The sequence below is a fragment of the Anastrepha ludens genome, chromosome 4 (genome assembly GCF_028408465.1).
Source record: "Anastrepha ludens isolate Willacy chromosome 4, idAnaLude1.1, whole genome shotgun sequence".
In the NCBI taxonomy this organism is placed as follows: domain Eukaryota; kingdom Metazoa; phylum Arthropoda; class Insecta; order Diptera; family Tephritidae; genus Anastrepha; species Anastrepha ludens.
In genome coordinates, this window is record NC_071500.1 from 32938388 (window position 1) to 32965108 (window position 26721).

Consider the following 26721-nt stretch of genomic DNA (forward strand, 5'->3'; position numbering starts at 1 on the left):
TTGGATCGGAGTCCATGCCTCCTCTGTTTTCCAATACCGGACAGGGGGCGTACCAATTCCAGTTATGTTTCAGCCAGCAGATGTCCTACAAGACCTCCCCTTCGAAGAAAATACCAAGTGATGGTAGACTAACCAGTGTATCTTATGCTGAGCCTGAAGTCGTTGGAAAAGCTCCGATGCAACAGATAGGCACAGTGCTTTGTCGTCTCTACTGACTCACACGAGATAGAGTCTACTCATACAGACCATTCATGCATGGGTCTTATCATAGTTGTGTAGATTCATAGTATCTTGCTAGGAGAAAGACCTCACGTTGTCCCATAGACACCTTTGCACCGCCAGAAGGCTTCAGTGCTTTGGATATCTCTGTTTCAATGTGTGACTTCCAAAGGAGTTGACTATCGAGGATTCCTCCAAGATATTTGATTTCTTTGAATAGCTGGATTGTAACTCATTTTAGCTTAGTCAAAATGAGTCCATGAGGCTCCTTCCTTCTGGTAAAGGGGGCAATACCAGTCTTGGTAAGGTTTGCCGATAGCTTATTCGCACTGCACTAAGTGCCAATCATAAACAGAGTTTTCTGCACTTTTCTATAGATATTCATAGGCGAAGGGCATGTTACCAAATAGGCAACGTCGTCCGCATATGCTTGAGCGTAGACTCGAGAACGGCGATCGATCACCATGCACCAGAGCAATGGAGACAGCACACCGCCTTGGGGCAGCCTCTATTAAGCCCCAAATGGCACCAGCAGATCTTCTTTTGCTCGCACCGAGACGATTCTTTGGGCTAGCATCGAACTAATTCAATTCACTAGCACCCGGTCTACGCCATACCTACAAGCAGAGCCGCACATGCTGTCAAAAGCGGTGTTTGATATGTCTCCCTATGTCCAAAAATATGCTCATGGCGTAGTCCCTCCTGTTGATGGCTAGCTCAACCCTAGCAACAAAGTTTTGCAGTGCCGACTCGCAGGATTTTCTACTTTGAGAGACATGCTGAAATGGGCAGAGTGTGTGAACCTTCAGCGACTTCTTACGTATGCGCAATCTCACTAATCGTTCAAGGCTTCTCAGCATGAAATAGTCATACTAATAGGTCTGAAGCTTTGACGCTGGTGTAGTCATCTCATCGAACCTTAGGGATGAAGAGTACCCTCACCACCTATCACGAACGTGGTATATAAACCAGTGCCAGGCATGCAGTGAAGATTTTCCTCAAGGCCGCAGTCACATACTCTATGCTTCCATTCAGCATGACAGGATATATGCCATCTGGTCCGGGCGACTTGTAGCCGCCTAAAGATTTGATGGCAAATCGAATGGCAACCTCATTCATCACAGTTCTGGCAACGTACCAGTCATGCCGAGAAAGTGTAGCAGCTCTGAAAACAGCCTCTATCAATAAGGGCTGTTGCCGGCCGACGTTTATCTGATTACTTGGAAAGTGAGATTCCATCAGCAAGCCGAGTGTCTAACTTTGCCTCTCCCTGAAGGAGCCATCGGATTTCATAGTGCGGTTAGATGCCTTTTCAGAATCGTAACCAATTTCGGCGTGTCACTCAGAACTTGTTTTGATTCCCGAATAAGCTTCCTTTAGTTTTTCTTTCACACCCTAGTGGTTTCCAAATCTGCGGCTAACATTCTAAGGCTGCTCTATGGATTCTCGTGAATTTGGTTCGCTCACCATCCGTGCTGTGAGCTTTTTTGGCCTGCCACTGGATATGTGTTGCACGAATACATCAGATGTATTGCAGTTGGAGCACTGTGGCTTGGGCGATCCGTTTCATAAAAGGCTATGTGTGGGAATCGAATGTTCGACTCTTAGTCGCATATAAGCTTTTCTGCATCAACAGGAAGAGTGTGATTTAGTTCTCTTTAGTGACTTTGCTGACTAAAGCTATAAATATTATACCAAAAATTGTCTCTGACCAGCAATATTGGAAGCTGGATGAGATTTAGACGATAATTTTATAGCTGAAAAAACACAATCCGTTTTTAAAGTTCTAAATAAATTTTGTGACAGATCTCAGTATTGGCATAAGACTTGTGAAGAAGGTAAGCCAACACTTTCTATACTTAGTAAGAAACGAATAATTGCATACATAATTTTACATCCTTTTTCTTCATACTCTGAATGTTTAATAACTATGTTAAAATATCAGGTCGTTTTGAGACCCCCTATTACGTATTTAGTAGTTTCATTAAATCCAATCAAAATTTTAATTTTTTTCTATTTCGGCACTAAACTAGAATTCAAAATCATTCACATACATATGTAGGTAGGTAAGTAGGCACAATAATTCTCACATATTTCATATTGTATGCTTAAAACAATTGTAATTAAGTTAAGGGTGAAGTTATAAGCAATCCTGTAAATTATTAAATTATTAGCGAATAGCCAGAATATGCATATATACGCATATAGAATCCACTTTCGCATAAAGTGTTTAAGTAATAAAATAAAGTCTCAGCAGCTACGTAAAAAACTATTAGAACAAATAAAAAAAATTAAAAGTGTTGACTTAAAAACTTATCTAAATTTTTATTGGTTCTAATTGGTGCAATGATCATTTATGGGTTAGGGTAATGTACAAAAGCCTGCCGTCTGCACCTGAAACCCATTGGTCCTTGTCCACGAGTATATGAAACCCCATCTTCAGTCGTCTTTAATGACTCGTATGTGGCATGTTTGAGCTTTCTTCTCAAATTTAAACAATATGTGCTATTACATGCACGCATACATACATATGCAAAATATTATAACCTATGTAAAAAAGTTTACCAGAGAAACTCATACTCGACTGCAAATAATTTATGCATATGCCAAAAATAAATAAATATCCCCAAGCACTGCGCGCGAATGTGGCGTACACAGCTAAGTGGGCAATGAATAATCGTAGGCCATTTATTTATTTTATTTTCCTCTATTAAATATTTAAAATTACTCCTTGTTTTAAATTAATTTCATTTTTCGTTCCTTTTTTTTTTTTGGTTTTTTTTATTTTTAATTGTGCACACATTTTGGCGAATGAATTGATTCTTTATTTGTTGATTTTGTCAAAAACAACTGAAACCAAAGCCGAAACCAAAAAACTGTAAATGAAGTTCACTTTAAATTTTTCATTCACCACCAAATTTGCATACAAATATTGTATATATACATATAAATACTACAATACATACATATAACTATCCGTAAGTATGCATTAATGCATACATACATACTTACGGTATGTGCATAAGGATTTGTGAGCATGCATATTGCTCGCATCCACAATGTTACTCATACGCCACGCACTCACCCTGCCCATCATTCGTTTTAATTTGACTTTTGTTTGTATTTGTATTTCATAAGTCACGTGATGTTGTTTTTGTGGTGTTTCTTTTTTTTTTATTGTATTTTTTTTTATTTTTTTATTGTTTGTGTGGATTTTTGTTCAAGAATACTGATGGTTTTTGCCGCTCTATTGTGGCGCCAACGCAGCTGCTGCATTGGCAACGCCATTTGTAAGGCTTAATGCCAAAGTGTTGGTCATCAAGCTGGTTGTTGTGCTCGAGGTGGTAGCTGCTTCCTGTTGTATGTGTTGAGAGCCAAAGAAGGGGCGCAAAAATGAAATAAAAAAGCAAACAAACAACACATACAAATAAATAAATGAATAATTGTCAATATTTTGCTTTTAAATTTAACTGTTTGCGAAATTGATCACGCCCAACTTGCGGCTGAGCGCATGTGTCGCATTACTTATAATTATTTGTGTGTTATGTGAACTGACTATTTGTTTGTGGTCGAGCAAAAACGTGAAAACGTGTGTACGTATAGGTATGCGTGCGCTTTTACGTTTCTGGCCAGCAATTAGTGTTTTACGCTGTTAACTTAATTTATGACGAAACCATTTTTTATTGCTCACAATTGAGCGGGCCTATTTGTTTTATTATTTTTTCTTTTCTCTTGTTTTTTTTATTAATTACATATAAATGCTATATATGCAGGCCCAAAATACACTCCCAAACACACAAATGCACCGTTGCAGACAACTAAATAGAGCCAGGCAGACTTAGCAAGAAGAAAGAGAGTCAAATGTCGCAGACTTTTCGGTACGGACCCGGGGTGTTTTTTGGGGGACCCGTTGATGTATATAGCATACTTTTCAGATAATAGCTTAAAAACTGCTTAAGGGGACAGATACCTGTAAACGGCCATATTTTCTCTGATTTTCATTATAATTATTTAAAATAAAGAAATCAATATATTTTTCTCAATTGTAGCATCGGCGTCAATGACCTGAAAAATTTTTTTGTTTATTAATGTCATAATTTTTATATGAACTAAACAAAAATGGAAAAAAATCGCGGAATAAAATGCTTCAAAAAAATGAATTTTGGGGCGAATTTTCCTTCTATTTTTGTTTCGAAAAATTTTCGAATTGTAAATTCACATAGAAAGCAATATCATAAAAAGATGTGTACAAAATTTCAGGGAGATCGGTCAATAACTTTTCGTGTTATTCGAAAAATATAGTTTTGAGGAAAACGCGTCTAAGGTTTGAATACATGAAAATTCCTCTCCCAGCGTTCGAGCGCAAAGAATAGAGTCGTCACATTTGACGATCTATAATATAAGAAATACTCAAATTTGCGTTCTAAAATTTTTTTGACATATTCTTAAAGGATTATATTAACATTTTATGACAAAAAAATTGTTTTTTTTCGAAATTTTACAGGTTTCTGTCCCCTTAAAAAAATTTTTTAATTGTATATCAACAAATATATTTAGCTTTGCTTCGAAAACTTCAAATAAAAAATCTACATGCCTAAAAGTATGCAATATAAAATCGGCTAACTTCGCATACTTGAAAAGCAAAAATGTTGACCTTCAGTGTTCGCACACTTTTTGGACACTTTTATTAACAATAATTTAAGCTACTTACCATATTTTGAGAGATTCTGGTATGAATACCAGTGCTAAAATATTTCTTTAAGGCCTGTAGTAGGGATACTTAGGGATACTGGGTTAACGTGATTCCGATATTTTCAGGAAGGTAGTCTCGGGAATTTCGGTATTTTTAAATTTTTACAAAACATATGAAATGTTGACTGAAAACCCCGCTTCTATAGCAAAAAAGAAACCACACTGACTCACACTTCTTACCAAATATGGATGTGCTTGAACATTTTTGTTTTCGGTTTCTTTTTAACTCAAGATCACTAAACTTAAATCAGTGCTACTCTGTCACTAATCACAGACTACGAATTAAAAACTTTTTTAACAAATTTCTTTTAAACTAAACTTTTTTATATCAAACAAATGAGCATAAATTAAATTTACTATTTCTATTTAACTATTTATGAAAGTTCTGTTAGTGAGGTGCTGTGATGGGAATATGTCGAAGTCAGTCTTACAGGGCATGAAAAAACTCAGAATTCAATACTGAACTCTCCGTGCCTGACGTTCTGTGATAAGATGAAAAGATAATTAGAATTATCTAAGAATTTCAAGGCGGTCATTAGGGATCGCTCAGCGAAATAATGAAATATCTTCAAAACAGGGCGCACAGGTATGGTTTACTGGCGGGTTCAAAATGGAAGACGGCAGTGCCGGAGCTGGAGTTGTCGGGTCACACTTCAAGAAGGCAATTGCAATAGGAAAATCGACTTCAATTTTTCAGGTTCACGTTTAGAGCTATGTGCCAGAGAATATCTTCGTACAGGCACGAGTGGTGTCAATATCAACATTCTCTCAGACAGCCAAACAGCTCTAAAATCGCTAGATAACCTCACACTTTGATCAAGGTTGGTCTGCAAGATCGGGCATGTGACATATCGCGAGAGAGGGGTATCCTGGGCATTACTGTGCCAAACATAGGTTCAACACAGCATGAGCAATTGGTCGCCAAGAAGGTTTGTTCTCGTTGGATGGCGCATACTTTTACAATTGCCCATAAAGGGACTCGTGTCGATGGGCATAAAGAAATGTTGAAGCAGGAATTAGTAGCAGGTGAGGAATATTGGATCTATGCATGTGATCTGGATATAAAACAGCAACCGACAGTGTGGATGGTCCACGACGAGTTTAATCCAACAAAAGTCATTCGCGGTGCAAAATGTCCCCAGGTCATATCGCAACATAACCAACTGCCGAAAACTAATTCTTCATCAAGACAATGCAAGTTTTTGAGCAAGAGCGACTTAATGGGTCATCCATTCCCTTCACAGTCCTGACTTGGTGGATTTGATGGATTTAATAACTTCTTTTCATTTGCATTTCTGAGTGGTAAAATACCTTTAAAAATTGGTTCAGGCGAACGCAGAAGTGTATTGACTTCCAAGTGGAACATTTTGAAAAACAATATAACTAATTTCGCTATTAGTTCACTGTACTTTAATTATTGGGAGCAGAATGTACAAAAACAAAGCACTCTTGTATGACATAATTGTTGCCAATTTCTTAAGGTACGTTAAGTTAAGCCCACACTAATTGAGTTTTTAATTTATAAGCGAGTTTTGGGCAGATGAGGAAAATGTTAAAAATTAAGTTTTTTTTTCAAATAATAAAAAACGGTTAAATTTTTTTGTGTGTTTTTTAAAGGGATTTTTTTCTTTGTGTTTGAAAATTGAGAGTGAACTGAATAAAGTTTTTAATTTAATTTTTCTATACGTTTCATAACATCTTAGGTAAGGAGCCTAATTGTACATATGCCGCAAATAGTGCTTCCCTGAAAATCTGAAACGGATTTCTCAAAGCACACGTCGTTCGCGCAAGAAAGTGTTATACGACACCGTATTTTGATATTCCTTCTTCTATGAAGCTCCTGCAGAAGTGTTGAAGCGGCGAATCTCCGAATCTAGCGCACCGTATCGTCAATAGCCCAGCCCCGTTAGTATTTGCCTAGGGACTAGTTTATTCATTTGTTAGAGTCTTAGTCAGTACCACCCCCTGCGTGGATCAAATCTCAAAAAAAGCGAAGACTATGCAGGTCATGGGGAAAAGATTGGTAGAGGTGTATTATTTGGCTTTGAGCGAATTTGATAGAATCAGCTGATTGGTTGCGATGTGTTTAAAAAAGACTAAGATTGTGTTGGTGATATTAACCCAAAAATCAACTAATGACACTTCGCTGCTATCTGAACAGCGACTTATTGGACGAGAGTGTGAATACATGTGAAATGATCGTTCAGAATTTGGTTGCGTCGGAGGGTAAATTCATAAATAAAACTAATTTATATAAAATATAAATAAATTTATTTATTATATATTAAATAAATAAATATTAATAAATTTATAAATATAAATAAATAAATATTATTAAATTTATTTATATTTTTTAATTTTTTTATAATTAAATTTCTTTATATACAGGGTGAACGATATGAAGTGTTACCAACTTCACACTGCTTGTATCTATAAAACAGCTCAAGATATCAACGTCAAAATTGTTCTAATGACAGTTCGATATATTGTTAATAAGTCATCAAAAGCATTTGCGTCTCAGTTTTATTGACTTTTTTTTTTGGGATGGAATTCAAACGTAATAGTGTGATTGCGTTATATTTGCCTGGAAAATAACAACCAGTCATTGTTCGTGAGCTCAGTCACCTCAAAGTGAATACAATGTTTGTGTATCGCTCTTTAAAACGTTACAATGATACTGGTGCAATGCTACGCTATGGAAATGGACCAAAAAAAAACCGCAACAACGCCAGAAATGGTTCGGAAGTGAAGGCTCGACTTGAACGAAGTCCACGTCGAAGTGGAAGAAAAATGGCCAAAGAACTGAAAATATCGCAAGACAGCATTCGACGCATATTGAAAAATGAGATCAAGGTCAAGGCTTACAAGTTCCAAAAAGTACACGATCTTTCACCCCAGCAACTGTAATCATTTTTGAACAATTTTGTCTTTGAAATCAATAAAAACAAGTTTCACACAAAAAAGATATGGTGTTTTGAATAGATAACACTTCATATCGTTCACCCTGTATTTATTTATTTATATTTTTTATTTATATTTATTTATTTATAAATAAATTCGTAATCACAAACGAAGAGGTGCCCTTATTCAAATATTCCGATAGAAAGTGGGCAAAGTATACCCCCCCACAAAATTTCTTAGAATAGTCTGAATAGAATTATTTACAAGTTTTAAGAATTTGTTGTGTTTATTTGTGGAAATTCTGTATGATAAAAAGCCTGAATGTTTTTGTATTGAAGAAAAAAATTACCAAAATTCGATAGATTTTAAAACTACAAACTCGAAACTACTCATTCCGATTAAAACTCTTAAAATTTTTATGAAAATTTGTTGATTTTTTTTTTTTTCATTTGCACAAAGTTCGAAACTTGCATTTATATGGTTTTTACAGGCGAATGTACGATATTTTGATTGAAATTAAATAAGAAATAAGTGAATTGCCAAATCTTGTCTATAAGTTCCTGTGCTTTAGATATTTAACGCAGTATATTTCAAATTATTCTGCATGTCACAAGAAAGGGAAACTGGCTCTATTAAGTTATCCACTTCTGTACTTAGCACCATGTGCACCTACTTACATTTTCCCCACTCACACCTACACACACGCATTAGTGGACATATTTACGTATTATTTTATTTGCTTACTTTGCACTTACAATGCTCAGTGTGCGCACAATGCAGGCGGGTTGTGCGTTTTGCTGCTGCCGTTGTTGTTGTTGCTCTTCTTGCTCATCATGCTCCAGAGCTGGTGAACTGCCACGCGATGACAATGAACCGTCCAACATTTTCACATCGTCTCCATCATGAGTGTGCGACAAAATCGAAATGTGGCCATCCAAACGGGCATTATCGCACTGAGTTGCATATTTTTGAAAAAAAGAAGATAGATAGGATAAGTAGATGCAATTAGATGAGAGGAAAACTTTAGTTCAATTGTAATGGAAAATATTTATTATTATTAATCAGCCTTTCGTCAGATTTAAACTTTTTTACAAATGGCGGCGTACGTCAATCTCATTTAACGCTTGGGAACACCCGCAGTATACAAGCAATGGAGCGCGTAAAGGTCAAAATAAAGATTTTCATCATCCAAAATATTTTTTTTAGTTAGTCCAAAGAATTTCATAAACTTAATTGGTTGATTAATTTTGCGTAAGCGAATGTCACTGAAAATCAGAATACAGAAACATTTTATTTAAGGCATAGAATTTTTAATAGTAATGAAGAATTTTTACAAATTGACGAATCTCTCTCATGGACCCAAATTAAGACGAAAGCAAGATGTAGACAACATTGCAAAGCATTTGTTTCGGCACTACTTCGGCCCAAAGACAGCGCGAAGGTCATAATAAAACTTTTACAAAAAGAATTTTTGAACAGAATTTTAAATACAGAATCAGAATTAAGTTTCAGAATCATTTATTAAGAGGGTGTAAACAATTTCAATTAAAAAGTGAAAATAAATACTGCAGTAAGAAAAATAATCACTCATTACAAATCGTTCAACTAACTTCGTAAATAAAGATTTTATGTATTGTAGAAATATATTATGCAGATTAGTGGAGTGAAAATTGTTTTTTGCTATTTTTAAATGTCTTTCGGCAGACCTACAGGACGCAAGTCGACTTTCTATTCCAGAAATAAAACCCTCGTAAAAGAGGTGTCGCTGCTGCTAATATTTTTTGTTCACTCTAGTAACACACTCTAGTAATACACTGGAGGATGGTTCCATGTGTAGAAGTCCACGCAAGTGGGGAAAGTTACTGATCGCCATTCACTTGGGAATGGCCAGGACGATTCTTCTACATATGGTTCAAGCAGCTCACAACGGCCGGGATTAGCCCACGTATCCTCTGGGTAGCTCCCGAACACCCGTTCGGGAGTGAGCCAACGTGAGAAGGCGAAGCATTCCAGGATAGCTGGTTGTGCGCTGGGTTTGGGACCCGCCACTTAAAAATCCCCCCCAATGGAAAGAATTACAAAGCCTCGGATGAGAACTGCCTTTACTGATGACGACCCCTGCAAACGAAATAAGGAATATGATTTGAGGGCATGCACCTGGAATGTCCGGTCCCTTAATGGGGAAGGTGCCTCTGCCCGGCTGGTTGATGTCCTCGTGAGAGTAAAGGCTGACATCACTGCCATCCAAGAGATGCGATGGACGGGGCAAGGTAAGAAAACCATAGGACCTTGCGACGTCTACTACAGCTGCCATGTAAAGGAGCGCAAATTCGGTGTCGGATTTGTTGTGGGAGAGAGACTTCGTCGCCAAGTACTGTCGTTCACTCCGGTGGACGAGCGTCTCGCAATAATCCGCATCAAAGCGCGATTTTTTAACATCTCGCTAATTTGCGCCCACGCCCCGACGGAAGAGAAGGACGATGCGACCAAAGATTCCTTCTATGAGCGCTTGGAACGTTCCTATGAGCGCTGCCCCCGCCACGACATAAAAATCGTGCTTGGCGACTTCAACGCCAGGGTGGGCAAGGAGGGAATTTTTGGTCCCACAGTCGGAAAATTCAGCCTGCACAACGAAACATCCGGTAACGGACAGAGGCTGATCGACTTCGCCGGGGCCCGAAACATGGTAGTCTGCAGCACCAGATTCCAGCATAAAAAGATACACCAAGCTACCTGGCTGTCTCCTGATCGAAAAACGCGAAACCAGATCGATCATGTTGTGATAGATGGAAGACACGCTTCTAGTGTATTAGATGTACGTACGATTCGAGGGCCCAACATCGACTCGGATCATTACCTTGTTGCAGCCAAGCTGCGCACCCGCCTCTGTGCAGCAAAAAACGTACATCTACCTACGCAAAGAATGTTCGACATCGAAAAGCTGCAATCACAACAGACAGCCAGAAGATTCGCCACTCGACTCTCACTCCTGCTCTCGGAGAGCTCTGCCCAACAAACCGGCATGCGCGAGCAATGGAGCAACATTTCTCGTTCACTACGTACCGCCGCCGAAGAAGAAATCGGATTCCGGCGAGCCCGAAAAAACAATTGGTACGACGAGGAATGTCATGCTGCCGCAGAAAGAAAGGATGCCGCCTATAGAGCCACGCTGCGATCGGGCGCAACGCGAGCCATGTGGGATCGCTACAGAGAGCTGAAAAAGGAAGAGAGACGTATTATCCGACAGAAGAAACGAGAGGCCGAAATACGTGAGTGCGAGGAGCTTGAGATGCTGGCCAACAGGAACAACGCCCGAAAATTTTACCAGAAAGTTCGGCGGCTTACAGAAGGTTTCAAGACCGGGGCGTTTTCCTGTAAGAACAAAGACGGCGATCTGGTGACTGACGTACAGAGCAATCTTAAATTATGGAGGGAACACTTCTCGAACCTGTTAAACGGTGACAGCTGCGCATGTCATAGAGAATGTGAAGATCCCGATACCCCAATCGTTGACGACGGAATTGTCGTTCCGTTACCCGACCATGACGAGGTGAGAATAGCAATATCACGGCTAAAAAACAACAAAGCCGCGGGCGCCGACGGACTGCCGGCTGAGCTATTCAAACATGGCGGCGAGGAGCTGGTAAGGTGCATGCATCAGCTCCTATGCAAAATATGGTCGGATGAAAGCATGCCTGCCGATTGGAATTTAAGTGTGCTCTGCCCAATCCATAAGAAGAGCGATCCTGCAATTTGTGCCAATTACCGCAGGATTAGTCTTCTAAATATCGCCTATAAGGTTCTAGCGAGCGTATTGTGTGAAAGGCTGAAGCCCACCGTCAACCAACTGATTGGACCTTATCAGTGTGGCTTCAGACCTGGAAAGTCCACCATTGACCAAATATTCTCAATACGCCAAATCCTGGAAAAGACCCATGAAAGGAGAATCGACACACACCATCTTTTCGTCGACTTCAAAGCTGCATTCGACAGTACGGAAAGGAGTTACCTGTATGCCGCGATGTCTGAATTTGGTATCCCCGCAAAACTAATACGGCTATGTAAGATGACGTTGCTCAACACCAGCAGCGCCGTCAGAATTGGGAAGGACCTCTCCGAGCCGTTTGATACCAAACGAGGTTTCAGACAGGGTGACTCGCTGTCGTGTGACTTCTTTAACCTGATGTTGGAGAGCATCGTACGAGCCGCAGAACTTAATCGCTCAGGCACAATTTTTTATAAGAGCGTACAATTGCTGGCGTATGCCGATGATATTGACATCATCGGCCTTAACAACCACGCTGTTAGTTCTGCCTTCTCCAAACTGGATAAAGAGGCAAAGCGAATGGGTTTGGTGGTGAACGAGGACAAAACGAAGTACCTCCTGTCTTCAAACAAACAGTCGGCGCACTCGCGTATCGGCACCCACGTCACTGTTGACAGTTATAATTTTGAGGTTGTAAAAGACTTCGTGTATTTAGGAACCAGCATTAACACCGATAACAATGTCAGCCTTGAAATCCAACGTAGAATATCTCTTGCCAACAAGTGCTACTTTGGACTAAGTAGGCAATTGAGCAGTAAAGTCCTCTCTCGACGAACAAAACTAACACTCTACAAGACTCTCATCATGCCCGTCCTAACGTATGGCGCAGAAGCTTGGACGATGACAACATCCGATGAAGCGACGCTTGGAGTGTTCGAGAGAAAGATTCTGCGTAAGATTTTTGGACCTTTGCACGTTGGCAATGGCGAATATCGTAGACGATGGAACGATGAGCTGTATGAGCTTTACGACGACATAGACATAGCGCAGCGAATAAAGATCCAGCGGCTTCGTTGGCTGGGTCATGTCGTCCGAATGGATACAAACGCTCCGGCTTTGAAAGTATTCGATGCGGTACCAGCTGGTGGTAGCAGAGGAAGAGGAAGGCCTCCTCTGCGTTGGAAAGATCAGGTGGAGAAGGACTTGGCTTCACTTGGTGTGTCCAATTGGCGCCGGTTAGCACGAGAAAGAAACGACTGGCGCGCTTTGTTAATCTCGGCCAAAATCGCGTAAGCGGTTATCGCGCCAATTAAGAAGAAGAAGAAGTAATACACTGGTGATTTGAAGGTGTATATGTGAGGTCTCGATCCCAGTAGTTGACATTCGTCTGAAGCGTAAAGATCCTTTTCTAACTGACGTCAAAAATGTTTACGTTCGTCCTGAAAAAACAGCATTTGCGGGAAACCAAGTTTCATTATTACCTTTTAAAGAAAAGTACAGCTGAAACGAGTCACACATTGATCAATATTTACGGTAATCACGCTCCTTCAAATACAATTTGTAAAGAGTGGTTTCGACGCTTCGACGCAAAATGGCAATTTCGACGTGAGTGATAAAGATCGCGAAGGTGCATCGAAAGAATTTGAAGATATACTTTGGAGCCTGCCAGGGGAAACAGGTCCATCGATAGCGAAAAAAAAATATTCATGCTCCAAAAGTTATGTTGTGCATCTCATGGGGTCAGAAAGGGGTCATCTTATGAACTCCTTAAAGCCACATCAATTGAAGGAGAGGGATATCGAGACCCGTTTGGTGACGTGTGAGATGCTTCTTGAACGGCAGAAAAGAAAAGGTTTCCTGCATCGCATCGTCACTGGCGATGAAAAACGAATCTATTATGATAACCCTAAGCATCGAAAATATTGCAGCCTGCCAAGTGAACCACGTCCATCGACAATGAAAAAAAAAAAATCATGCCTCAATGGTTATGTTGTCCATCTGGTGGAATCAGAAGACTGTCATCTATTATGAACTCCTTAAGCCATCTGAAACTATCACTGGCGATCGTTACCAACTGCAGCTAATGCGTTTGAGACGAGCTCTCAAAGGAAAGCAGCCGGAATTGGACGGTAGACATGACACATTGATTTTGCCGCATGACAAAGCCAGACCACACGATGCAGTTAGTCCTTATTGGAGAGCGGTTCACTTCTTACGAGAGCATCACAAACCGGCTCATTGAATGGATCAAGACAAGAGAACTCGAATTACTTCAGAAAGCACAGAAACTTATTCCCATACCCAATATTATGTAGATTAGGGGGAGTGAAATTGTTTTGTTTTTACAATCGATTTTGGCAGACCTACAGATATTCGACTTTCTTTGAAGTATTATTTCGCTCATCATATATTAAGAGCTGTCCCCCGGCTCCACTAGTTTAACAAAACGTCAAATTCAACCTTTTCATTTTCAAATACCAAAATTATGTATGTACGTATGTATGTGAGCTAGCATTTATATAAACCACAAAGTTCCCAGTAACGCTCTAAGTCAATTGATTCCAATTCTGTTTGTTTTTGTTAGGTAGCCACATCTATGATTAAAATTTCTATAAAAATTATGTGTCCATTGCTTGAAATTGCTAAAGGTTACGCCGTCTTTAGTAAATCTACCTTTTTATCTTTTGATTTTCCACAAAATATATTCAATGATGTGAAAAAAGTGTTATGAAACAGTTTCGAAAATATACCCTAAAGAAAGGAAGAAAACAGTCTTTTACTGGTGGCAGAATGCTTCACAAGAAGTCGTGAGTACATCCAGGGTGACGAACGTAGTGCCAAGCCATCGACATCGAGAACTGATGAAAACATGCTGTGAAACAAAGGTGAAGGAAAAGTTAATCAATAACCGCAAGTTAACCTTCAGAGAGGTTGCAAAGGACTTAGATTAGATTAGATTTGTGGGGAGTTGGACAAGTCCAAGCACTCAGCCAGCAAAACATTGTACTACACCCGGATAGATTACAGCGGATGAAATAGAGAGAAAGGATAGATACAATATGGATGGTAAGACGGAAAAATTAGTTTGAAGTCACTCTTCCACATATCTCTTGGATGCATTGATGAATCTTAAGAGATCCGGAATGGGGAAGAGTATGAATTTTATCCATACTCAGTATATCGCAACTCAATATCCTAAGCCTGATTCTCGAAAATATAGGACCGCTACTAAGAAAATGCGCTGCAGTGTCGTCATCTTCAAGACAGAATTGGCATATCGAGCTGTCGACGACCCTCATGGCAGCCATATGCTGACCACAGGCGTTAATCGGGTGATTAGGCCGTGATTACACCCACCAGCACTCGCAGGTCCTTTCTGCTGAGTTTTAGGAGGAGGGCCGCTGTTTTCCTATTTGGTTCTTTCACAAACCTCCTCTGCACGAGTTCAACCCAGACCAACGGCTTCTACGGGTAGACACCATGAAGTCGTCAATCCATAGTTGAATCGATGCAGAATTGACACCTAAAAAGCTTTCAGGGTCTAGTGGCATACTTGCAAAACCTTCATTAGCCAATTCATCAGTAAACTCGTTCCCTGGAATTCCACAATGTCCAAGCACCCAAATAAGACTAACTTTGCTGTGTTTTGCAACACTGCTCAGTTTTGTCTTACATTCACCGACTAACTTCGAAGAAAACCTTGGGTTAGCAAGAGCTTACAGTGTAGCTTGACTTTCAAATTCCAATACTGCCCCCCGCCACTTTTTCTCAATTAGCCAGTATGCCAGAAATACTTTTGATTATATTGATTATTTTGACTATTTTTCCGACACTTTTTTACACTTAAAAAATGACAATTTCTCTTTAGCTACTCAAATTCTTTAAAAGCTCGAAAATTTAGCAGTTGGTCGATAAACGAGCTTCAAGCGAGTATCGAACTACTCGCACTGTTCGATAACCGCATTCCTGCAGCTCTATTACCAAGTAATCAACGACTTTTGTACCCCCTTTTTCGTGTACTTAAAACAGGGACGGATCCAAGGGGGGAAATAGGGGAAATTCTGTCGGACTCATAAATTATTGATTATGATTCATATAAATTGAGTACCAAATATCGAATTTGATAAAAATTTTCTCCTCCCAAAAATGACCTCTGGATCCGCCCCTGCTTAAAAATGCTCCTTTGTATATTAGTTAACTGATGTTTGCAGTCATTTAGGCCAGAAGTTTTATACAGTAGCCCCTTGAAATGGTATCCACTCTTTTTTAGCGTTTTCTTTTGATCACAATAATAGGAAATACTTAACTCTCGAATTTCTTTAATTGAGTGCCTGCACAAATATTCGATACTAATAAAATCGGGCGATTTGGATGTTATTTTTCATACCTTTGGGCACTTGTAGATTGTCTACTTCCGCGAATTATTGGCAGTATGCTTAGAATGATTGTTAGCATACTGCTTCAGAGTTTGGAAAATTTCTATTTTTTCATGCTAAGCTTACGATTTCATCTAAATGCACTGCTTTCGAGTGCGCGCAACGCAGAGTAGCGAAACGCGCTCTACGCTCCAGAAGTAATAGGAAATATATAAGTGTTCTTTTTAGTACAAAATTTATTGGAATCTTGCCTCATACTTGTACATGAGGCAGTGAGTTAACGGCTTCAAAATCTCCTATCACTGATTGAAATCAATTAATTCATTTTCCACCACCAGTTTCAGTTCAACAGCTAAGCAAATAAAAACAAACAGCTCACAAGCCTAAGCTAATATGGCTTAATAATGTTGACAAGGAGAGCACAAGCGACAAACGTCAAACTCCAACCAAACAACAAATAGTACTCTCAACAAATGTAAATGCAAATATGTACAAATACTGGAACAGATACCAATACGGAGTGCAGCTGAGTGTATGTGTGTATGCACTTGCAAAAGCAAATACAAGCAACAGCGGAGAGGACATGTTTGTTGCATTTGCAAATGCGTCCAAAACAACGAATCTTTATACCCACCCCTGAAACATTGCAACTGCAACGAATATAGGAATAGGAGTACCCGAAGCACCCATCCTCACTCGTACGAGCATTGTACTCTCATGCAGACTTACAGCACACAGAAAGCATCCGTATACATGTGCAACATATATATATATGCGTGTGCGTGTGTATCACTTACCTCTTTGGCAATTGAGCCATTCGGACTATTACAAATGCCAAATTTGCTATCCATGCAATGATCAGCATCGCCAACATGTCTATGTCCATTGCTGGCTATGAAACCATTGTTGCCAACAGTCGACAAAATGGTTGTTTCTGCATCGATGTTGTTGTTGTTGTTTTTGTTATTGCTCTCTAATTTGCCAAGCACCGATGTTGGTGCTGGCTGCGGTGGCAATGTTTCAGCTGTTGGCGACAATTGTATTTCATGGCCGCTACTTATGTCGGTATTTTTGATGCTGTTGTTATTGTTTTTGGCAATGTTCTTGTTACTATTGTTGTTGTTGTTATTATTTAACTCTATCTTAAACAGCGACGGTGACGACAACTGTGCACTGTTGGCCAAATCAGCGGTGTCAGTTGTATTTGTGCTGTTGTTGTAGTTGCTGCTAATATTTGTGGCAGTGTTTGGTACCGCTGCTAAGGTAGCGCCGCTATTGTTATTGTTGCTGCTGGTATTTGTACTGACACCGGCATCAGCACAATCGGTACTGCTGGTATAATTGTTATTAGCCTCATTGCCCAATTCGTAAATGTTGACCATGTGGGCGGCCTGGGCGTGCACCATCAAATCCCACGGATTGGCAAAGGCGTCCTTGCAAACCGCACATAAAAGTTTGGCGCTCATTGGCGGTGTTTCTGTATGAAAATAGAGCGTAGAAAAAGGTTAATATTTCGCTTAGGTTAGAGAAGAATCAGCAGCAACTTTTAAACATAAATCGGAACAGTTTAATGAAGTGGAATTAAAGTTAGTAGCTGCTCTGGGAAACTGAAGCTAAAATATTTCAATTAAGCAACTGAGGTTAAATGGTGACTAACGAACATTTAGTTTTGAAATATAAAAACCATAATTGGTTTTGTTGCAATTTCGTTCTAATAATTAATTAATTATTTTTTATAATCTAATTTTTTCGGCAATAACGAATAAAACTACAATTTAATTTTTATTTCCTAGAAAAAAATTGTGAGCCTTATTAAGAAATGCAGTCTTCAGCAGAGAAATAGCTACATCAGCACTTACGATAGTAAAATTGTCAACACAAACTAACTTTATATTCCATGTTTCTCAGGCTTACGAACAGAGTCCACAAGTTGAGGACCTTTTCTTTTTTAATTACAAGGGTCATTTGACAAGTCTGTGCAAAATAAAAACTACTTAATTGTTTGCCGCAAACCTTTTTTTTTATTTTACGACTTAATCACCTACATTTCATCCAATGATGTTCTAGTTTGTTGATGCCTTCCGAATAATAGGATTTGTCTAAGTCTGAGAAATAGCCATTTGTTTCTGCAAAAGCCTCCTGGTTTGAAAAAAAAATCTTTTTCTTTGCAGCCATTTCTTCAAATTGGGGAACAAATAGCAGTCTGAGCGATCCGAAGGAGACAGGTCTGGAGAATAGGGTGGATGTAAAATGAGTTGGAATCCTATTCCCATTAATTTTTCGACCAGAATTACTCAGGCGTGGGCTGCTGTGTTGTCGTGATGAAAAAGGAAAATCACTTGACTTCCTCTATTCGAGCGAATGGCAAACACTAAGAAATAGACCGGGCTTAAACTTGGTGTGTGTTCTTTCAAGAGATTTTTTTGTGCTGTTCATTCCAATCGAGAGCATAGGGCCTCGACAAGACTCAGTCTCGCCTTGGTTACTTTAATCTATTTTGCCAGAAAGCAGGTAGGTTATTAGCCTGCCGCTACCAGAGAAGCTTCAGTAGTGCCATCTCTCTGACTTTGTACAGACTTTTCAAACGATCCTCGTAGTGCTCGGTAAAAAATGTGTGCGTTTATGATGACGGCCGCCGTAGCCGAATGGGTTTATTTTTTCCAGAAGGGCATCACTGTAAAAATCTCCCTATACAATGCCATACACAAAAGTTAAGGAGAAAACTGATCTTCCTACTTTCTAGAGGTTTGAAATTTAAAAGAAGCAAACGAGCATTACATGGTGAAAGAAGTGTAGTAAATCGTAACGACCGCAAAGTATACTTAAGAAAAACCTTTTGAATTCTGTCAATCCTGCTGATTGAGAATTGATGATAAGGATACCAAATAAGAGTGAAGTATATTCTCAAGGTGAGAACGTATGAAAGAGGTGTAAAGCAATTTCAATGTATATGGGTCCGACAACTCTAAGCATCATATAAGATTTAGAAATAACAAAGTTGATGGACTACTGAATGTAAATTTCCCATAAAAAACACCCGAATACTTTTAATTACTTAACAGCCTAGCAATACTATACGAGCTTTCACATATAAAAAGCGATTTTAAGTAAGTGCCATTAAAGCATTTTTTTAATATTTAAGCGTAGATGAGATCTAATGCAGCACGAATAAAGATTTTCAATCTCTGCTTGAAGGTTTAATATATAATCTGCTGAATTTGTTTTTAAGTCATCAGCGTACAACAGAAACTGACAATATGAAAAGCGAGAACTAATGTCATTAACGAACAATACAAAAAGCAACGGTTATAGAACATTACCCTGTGGAAGGTTTCAGATGACACGCTGTTGCTTAAGCCATTGCCAAAAAAATTGAGTGAAAGCCTAGGCAACCTAGTTTATGAATCAGTATCTTAGGAGAGACTTTATCGAACGTTTTGAAGAAATCTGTGTAGATGCAGTCGATTTGACATCCAGAAGAAGAAGGCTGAGACACAGCATTCACTAGAAACTGCAAGGTTCGAAACTGTAGAACGCCTCGTGACAAAACCATGTTGGTTAGAGCAAATTAAACTTTTAACGGAGAAATAAATCAAAACCCTTAAGAATGCATTCGAATAACTTAGAAATATTAGAGAGTTTCGATATAGGCTTGTAGTTGCATACATCTAATTTCTGGAAGTGGTTGTAAATTTCTCATTAAAAAAGACAGATGAGGGAATCAATTAGCACATGAAATTCCAAATCGTCTTAGAGCCTAGACAGACGGTGGCGTTAATCGAGCTTAACGACTAAACTCGGAATTATCGCAGGAATTAAGCGCAACTAACTAATGCGGATTGAATTTTCTATGACAACATTGCAGAAAAACAACAGTTATTATCTACTGAAAATGAAAAATAATTAAACTTTCAAAGAGAAGAACAAGAAAGAGTGGGTGCTATGCTTTTCCACTAACACGTTCGAAATAACAGTTTGAGAAATTGTATTATGATTTAAGATTTTTTTAAATAAATAATAAGTATTTGTTCCCATGGGTCGATCTTTTACTGACAAAACTATTCAATAAGGAAATCAGCTGTTCAGTAACCCACATAATAATAGCTGTCTGTCACACAACAATTTTAATCAGAAATAACTGCGTCGGTAATCCCGAGTAACACCACCGTCTGTCGGACTTTATATAATTTTTATGACTTACATCTGAAAACCTGTAAATTCTAAAGCCTGTGTAAATTCATACTAAGCTGAGTTTCATACTTTTGCGTCGAAATGAGTCGTTCATAATACTTGTGCATTAGCGGCCATTAAAATTAAATGGAAATAACGAGAAAGCATGGAATTTAAATATTATGATGGTATTGCCAAGATGCCAGGCTATTTACACTTGGTTGTGAACTGCCCTAATATGACTTTATTTTTTAACTTATTTTGCACTCAACACCTACACTCACTTTCATTCACTGCAGTAAACTGTAAACTCTTCCATTAAGACAATAGTAAAGTAACAACCATTACAAACTTATGCAAAAACTTTGAAATAATCCTTTTTGCCAGCAACTAACTTAAACAAAGGCACTTGAAAACTCATACCTGCTATCACTTTCACCTTCGAGGAAGGAGAAGAAGTGTTGCAGAGTTATGAATACCTAAAATTATTTTATAAACTAAGCGTAAATGCAAAGCGGGCCTACTACCCTGCTGGAATAGTGATAAAAAGCTAAAAATTGGTTACTATTGGATTGGGGAATAAGTTCATAGCGTTTTTATATTTTCTTTTATTTTTCAAAGATTTGTTTGCTGTTTGGCAAACGGTAAGTATTTGTTCCATATAACTCTACAAAACTATGTTATTTGTATTTTTGAGTTATTTAATTTTTTATTAGTTTTGAGGCTTACAAATGGAGTACCCAGGAGGCCAAAAACAAACTTCGAAGTAAAAAAGCTGCCGAAGCACCTCGGGTGATTTGCGAAGGGTATGGAGAAGATGTTATAGTCAAGTCTACACCACAGTAAGTGAAGTTAGTAAAGTTAAAATATTACGATTTTGACGTTGATGACACGTCCAACAGCGGAAGGCCTTCTGAATTCGATAAAGAACGTCTCAAATCACTTTTGAAGGAGAACGGGCGCCAAAACAGTCATGAATTGCCAGATAAAATTAACTGCGATCATAAAACGATTCTCACTCATCTCCATTCAATGGGATGTACCGAAAAATTGGGAGCCTGGCTGCCTTACGAGCTTAATGAAAAAAGCAAAGAAAATCACCTTCATATTGCTTCTCAGCATCTCACCCGCCATCGAGCAACACCCGGTAATAAACAGCGTTTTTTGTACCGAATCGTCACGAGAGAGGAGAAATGGTGCCTACACATCAATTTGAATCAAAGAAAGGAGTGGATGACTCCAGGAGATACGACAAAGCCAAGAGTCAAGACGGATCTTTATCCAAAGAAGATGTATTTGGTTGGACTGGGAGGGCATGGTGCACTGGGAAATGCTCGAAAAAATGCCACGCTCAACATTGAACTCAACATTGCCCAGATACACCGTGTGAATAAGGCTATTCGACTGAAAATACGTGAACGCTAGGTCCCATGTTGCACATGTTGTCAAAGCCGCACTCCAAAGCTCGAATGAGAGATCCTTCAGCATCCGATGTATTCTCCGGCCCTTGCATCTATCTATTATCATCTTTTCCTCTCCCTGTCAAATCATATGAAGGGCATTACCTTCGATAACAAAGAGGGCCTTAAAAACTAGCTCAGCAGTTTCTTTGACACCAGCCCAGGCGGTTTTTGGTGGAACGGCATCAACAAATTCGTCGAGAGGTGGGAAGACGTTGTAAGCAGCAACGGCGAATATATAATTGATTAACTTATTGATATAATTATTGTTGTTTGTTTAAATAAAAACCTTCGGTAAAAACGCTACGAACTTATTACCAAGCCAAAATAAATAAAATTCACAAAAATTCATCCATTTCAGAATATCCCTAACATTCATACTTTCCCTCTCCCTAATACGAGTATTTGTGCCCTGGCTGCCAGCCAAACATGTGCAAACAAGTGTGGGCCAACACGTTTGCAAAAGTGTTAAACAATAATAAATTAATTACAAACAACAGTAGAAACCAACGGCAGACGGCAAAGGGTAACTGCAAGAACAATAATAAATATGGTATAATACGCAACATCAACACAAATTGCTGCAAGGAGATGCAAAACAAGAGTTGCAAAAAATTGTGGCCTGCCAAGGGTTGGGTAAGTCTGCATAAGGTTGTTCCGCCATCATCTACAGCAGCTGGATTGTTCAATTGGAACAGTGTGAGTGCAATACTCCTAACAATAAAATAACAGCACTTGGCAAAATACTTACTTGCAGTAAACGCAACATCCTGGCACTTGCAAGTGAAACGCAACTTGCAATAACTCCGTTTGTGGTCTAATAATTCATCCAGTTCGTTGAAACATTCCCGACAATTGCCGCAAATTAATGTGTCCGGATTGCCTGAAAAAAGAGTGAAAGTGTTTTTTATAATTGATAACATATGAGCGATTTTATGTTTATATGTGGCTGGCAATTCTTCTCTTAATAGCAAAAAAGGTAGTCACGCATCAACCCATTCGGCTACGGCGGCTGCCTTGTTCAAATTATTCTTAATAAAAAGTTACTCGAGAAACATCATCTACAGGGGCACCTTTGTAGATCTTAAAACTTTTTTATGAATTACGACTCCAATTGGTATACTTATATTATTTTGTGGCATTTCTATATAAAACGTTGTTCAATCATCCCTATAAGGTAGTTGAGGATAGAGCTAATTAGCTTAAGGTAGAAGAGGAAAGAAAGAGTAGCACTTCACTCACTACCCTTTGAAGAATGAAATATCGATCATAGAGATCAGCCTATATAACCACCACTTTACGTTGAACGATCCTTGTGGCTCGTAGACCCCAGGGGAGAAATCTTTGTCTGTCATTGTTTTCGTTTGCATATTTAATGGAAATCGTATTCAGAATACTTTGTGTGGTGAAGGGCTGGCATTATTATGAGTTATTAGACATATCAAATATCTAAGTACAAACAAAGAGCATTAGCTGTCAGGGTTTACTATTGTATTGTTTACAGGTACTTGAACTATTTATCTACAAGGTGCGCCATCTTTTATATCGGTATGTAAATGCGGAATAACTTTGTCATTTACCAACCGTTCGACTTCAACATACATGTTTTCGAGACGTCAATTCAGTATAATGACGCTGAAATGGTGACGCTATACATCGAAAATAGTCGTTCTATTGTTCTAACTCATCTCGCATATCGCAAAAAGTATCGCGGCACACATGCACCGTCTGGCAACACTATTCGTCGTTTGGTGTCGAATTTTTTTAAGCACGGGACAGTAGGAGATCGTCAACATGCCGCTCATCAACGACAAAGACGTTCCAGTGAACTTGTTGAAGCAGCGAGGGAGAGCGTTGCCAAGGAACCAACAGCGTCGTATCGTCGTCCCGCTCAGCATATTGGCGCCAGTGAAACCACAAATTAAATGATTTAAATTTGTTTCCGTATAAAGTGCAATTGACACAAAGAATATCACCGATAGACCATTCACGTCGCTTGGAATACGGCCAAACAGTTGCTCGAATGGTTAACACTGAACCCAATTTTTGAAAGCAAATTTTAATGAGTGACGGGGCACATTTTAACATCTCTGGCAGCGGGAGAGCACTTGTGGAACTGAGGTCCATTAAACGCACGAAATCCATGAAACGCCATTGCATGACCGGAAAGTAACTGTTTGTGCCAAACCTTCATTGGGCCATATTTTTACCGAGAAAAAGAACGATCGATGGAAACCGATGTCGATGGATTTTGGCTCATTATGTCTGCCCGCAAATGCGTGAGAAAGATTTAGACGGTTACTGGTTTCAACAACACGGTGCGCCATGCCATACTGCGAATGCAACAATTGAATTTCTGCAACGAAAATTCCCAGGTCGTCTAGTGTCAAAAAGAGGCGACATCGACTGGCCCCCAGATCACCTGACTTAAGCCCCCGGACTTCTTTTTGTGGAGTCATCTGAAAAGTTAGGTTTACGCCAGCGAGCCGCAGACTATTGACCAGCTTAAGAGAAACATGTGTGCCGAAATCGACGCTATAAAACCCGAAATGCTTGACAAGGTGATGAAAAACGCAGAAAAAAGATCGCAGTTTGTGATTGCTAGTAAAGGTGGCCACTCGACTGATATTGTGTTCATTGTATTCATAAAATAGTTTTAATAAATTGTAAATAACCAAACCAAATAAAAATACCTCACTTATACAAATCAGTTTTTTTTTCAAAGTTATTCAATGCTTCCATACCGACATAAAAGATGGCGCACCCTGTATTTTTACTTTTCTTTAAAATTCAGTCGGCGCACTCGCGTATCGGCACCCACGACATTATTGACAATTATAATTTCGAGGTTGTAAAAGACTTCATCTATTTAGGAACCAGCACTAACACAGATAACAATGTCAGCTTTCAAATTCAACAGAGAATCTCTCTTGCCAACAAGTGTTACTTTGGACTAAGTAGGCACCTGAGTAGTAAAGTCCTCTCTCGGCGAACACAACTAACACTCTTTAAGGCTCCCATCATGCCCATCCTATTGCACAGAAGCTTGGACGATGCCAACATCCAATAAGGCGTCCCTTAGATTGTTTGAGAAAAAGATTTTGGAAGGCCACAAAGCACGCTGGTGACGGCGATGGGGACAAACGCGTCCAGGTGGCTGCAAACGCTTCGGCTCTGATGCGGTATAAGATGCTGGTGGTATAAGAGGAAAAGGAAGGCCCCCTCTCCGTTGGAAAGATTAGATGGAGAAGGACTTGACTTCACTTGGTTTTTCCAACTGGCGGCGGTTAGCACGTGAAAGAAACGACTGAAGTGCTTTGTGAAACTCGGCCAAAATCGCGTGAGCGGTTATCGCGCCAATCAAGAAGAAGAATAAGCCATTTGAAAAGTACAGACCTATGCTAAGTGAATAAAGACAAAAAACGTAAGTTGCGGCATATTTCTAGGCGATGACAATACCAAGTACAACCCACTTAGGGCCACTTTTTCAGTATAAGTTTAACTGTACTTTACAGTGAAACTAAGCTTATACGAGTATATAGTACAATTGGCGCGTACACCCCAATTTTTGCCGTATGGCCGAGCTCCTCCTCCATATGCATATGGATGTTGTTCCACAAATGGAGGGATCTACAGTTTCAAGCCGACTACGAACAGCAGATATTTTTTATGAGGGCTTTTTAATGGCAGAAATACACTCGGAGGTGTGTCATTTTGGTCTTTCACCGGAATTCGAATCTACGTTCTCTCTGAATTCCGTTTGGTAGTTACGCACCAGCCCATTCGGCTACGGCAAAGCTTAGACGCCCAATTTTCCCGACTATAACTCAGTCCAATTAACACTGAAAAATTAGCCTTTAAATAGCATAATCACTTGTGCTGCTACCAACAAAATTTGTTATCATAATTTTTCAATTACGATTTATTATTTCCTACTAAAAAAAAATCCATTCTTATATTATACACCAACTTAATGGTTGAATTACAAAATGTGGATGGTTAATGCACTAATCAAAATAGGATATCATTATTTACATCCACATTTCCTTCCCAGCTAAAAGGCAGGTCTGGCACATCCACATCTCGCCAATTTATCATGTGACTATTGGATTCTGTGTAGATATGACGTGGTCGCCGAATAATTGACTGCCTGCGAGGGTTCACATGCTCCAGAAATCGCTCATGACATTTCTTCTCAACAGCTTTACTCAATTTATTGTCACCTAAATTTTTGCTGCGCTTATTTGCATGCCTGTTATGTGGTTCAGTGTTTAGTCCTATTTGTTCGTTACTTTTTCGTAGCTTTACCATTCGTGCTTGTCTATTTGGTGCTCGTCTGCGTTTTGTATTTACTTTATTTGCCCTTTTTATTGAATTTTTATGATGCAACAGTTCCTTAAGTTTTACTTTTTGATGACATTTATCGCAGCTTACTTTCGGTTTGATCCATTTTTCAAAAATCTTTTGCGCCATAGAAACACTTTTAGCTTTCTCACCTGACGATTTACAGGGTAGCTGGTTTGTGTCTCCTAACTTCGAGTTTCGTCCAAGCAAACGTCCCATAAAACTTAACTTTAGCTGCATTGGATCATTTGCCTGCGAGTTGCGAAAATTTTCAAGTGAAATTGTAGCTTTAGTATTCTTTTTTAATTGTGGTATTCCCAAGTCACAGTCGTTAGATGCACCCAAATCAGGTCCCAGCAAATCATCGGTGCTGAAATTGGTATCTAATGTTGACTCATCAGCCCCATATTGCATGCAAGAACCCTTATTCGAGTCGTTATCTATTTGTGGTATTGGTATTATAACTGGTGGCAATACATTAACGTTTGATTCCCCGGCGCAGGGGTTACGCTCGTTTTCAGGCAATGCATTTTTTTGCATGTACTTCTTTCCCAAACACTTCTCGGCCATTGAAGGCGGTAGTGGTGGTGCTTTAGTTGGACAAAGTGGAGTCTTAACCCTCATGGTATCTTCAAATATGCCAGACTGCTCATGTTCATTACCTTCCTCATAATCGGCCAAATCTATATTCTTACTACCCCTGGTGAGCTTTGGGCCAGTTTCTTCCTCGGGG

General features: G+C 39.2%; 1 protein-coding gene across 2 annotated transcripts in view; it reads right to left on the reverse strand.

Moving 5' to 3' along the window:
* Positions 1–2980: 2980 nt before the first annotated feature.
* LOC128861532 (putative mediator of RNA polymerase II transcription subunit 26) overlaps positions 2981–26721 on the reverse strand; it is a 273455-nt gene continuing 249714 nt past the window's right edge. The window contains exons 8-11 of one of the 2 annotated variants that reach the window (XM_054099730.1): positions 22396–22527; positions 16812–17491; positions 8628–8825; positions 2981–3574 (exon numbers count right to left, since the gene is read on the reverse strand). In XM_054099730.1, coding sequence (XP_053955705.1) covers positions 3467–3574; positions 8628–8825; positions 16812–17491; positions 22396–22527 — 1118 coding nt within the window. In that variant the 3' untranslated portion in view covers positions 2981–3466. Of the gene's footprint in view, positions 3575–8616; positions 8826–16811; positions 17492–22395; positions 22528–26721 lie in introns of both variants that reach the window. The other variant, XM_054099731.1, reaches the window with a different exon arrangement.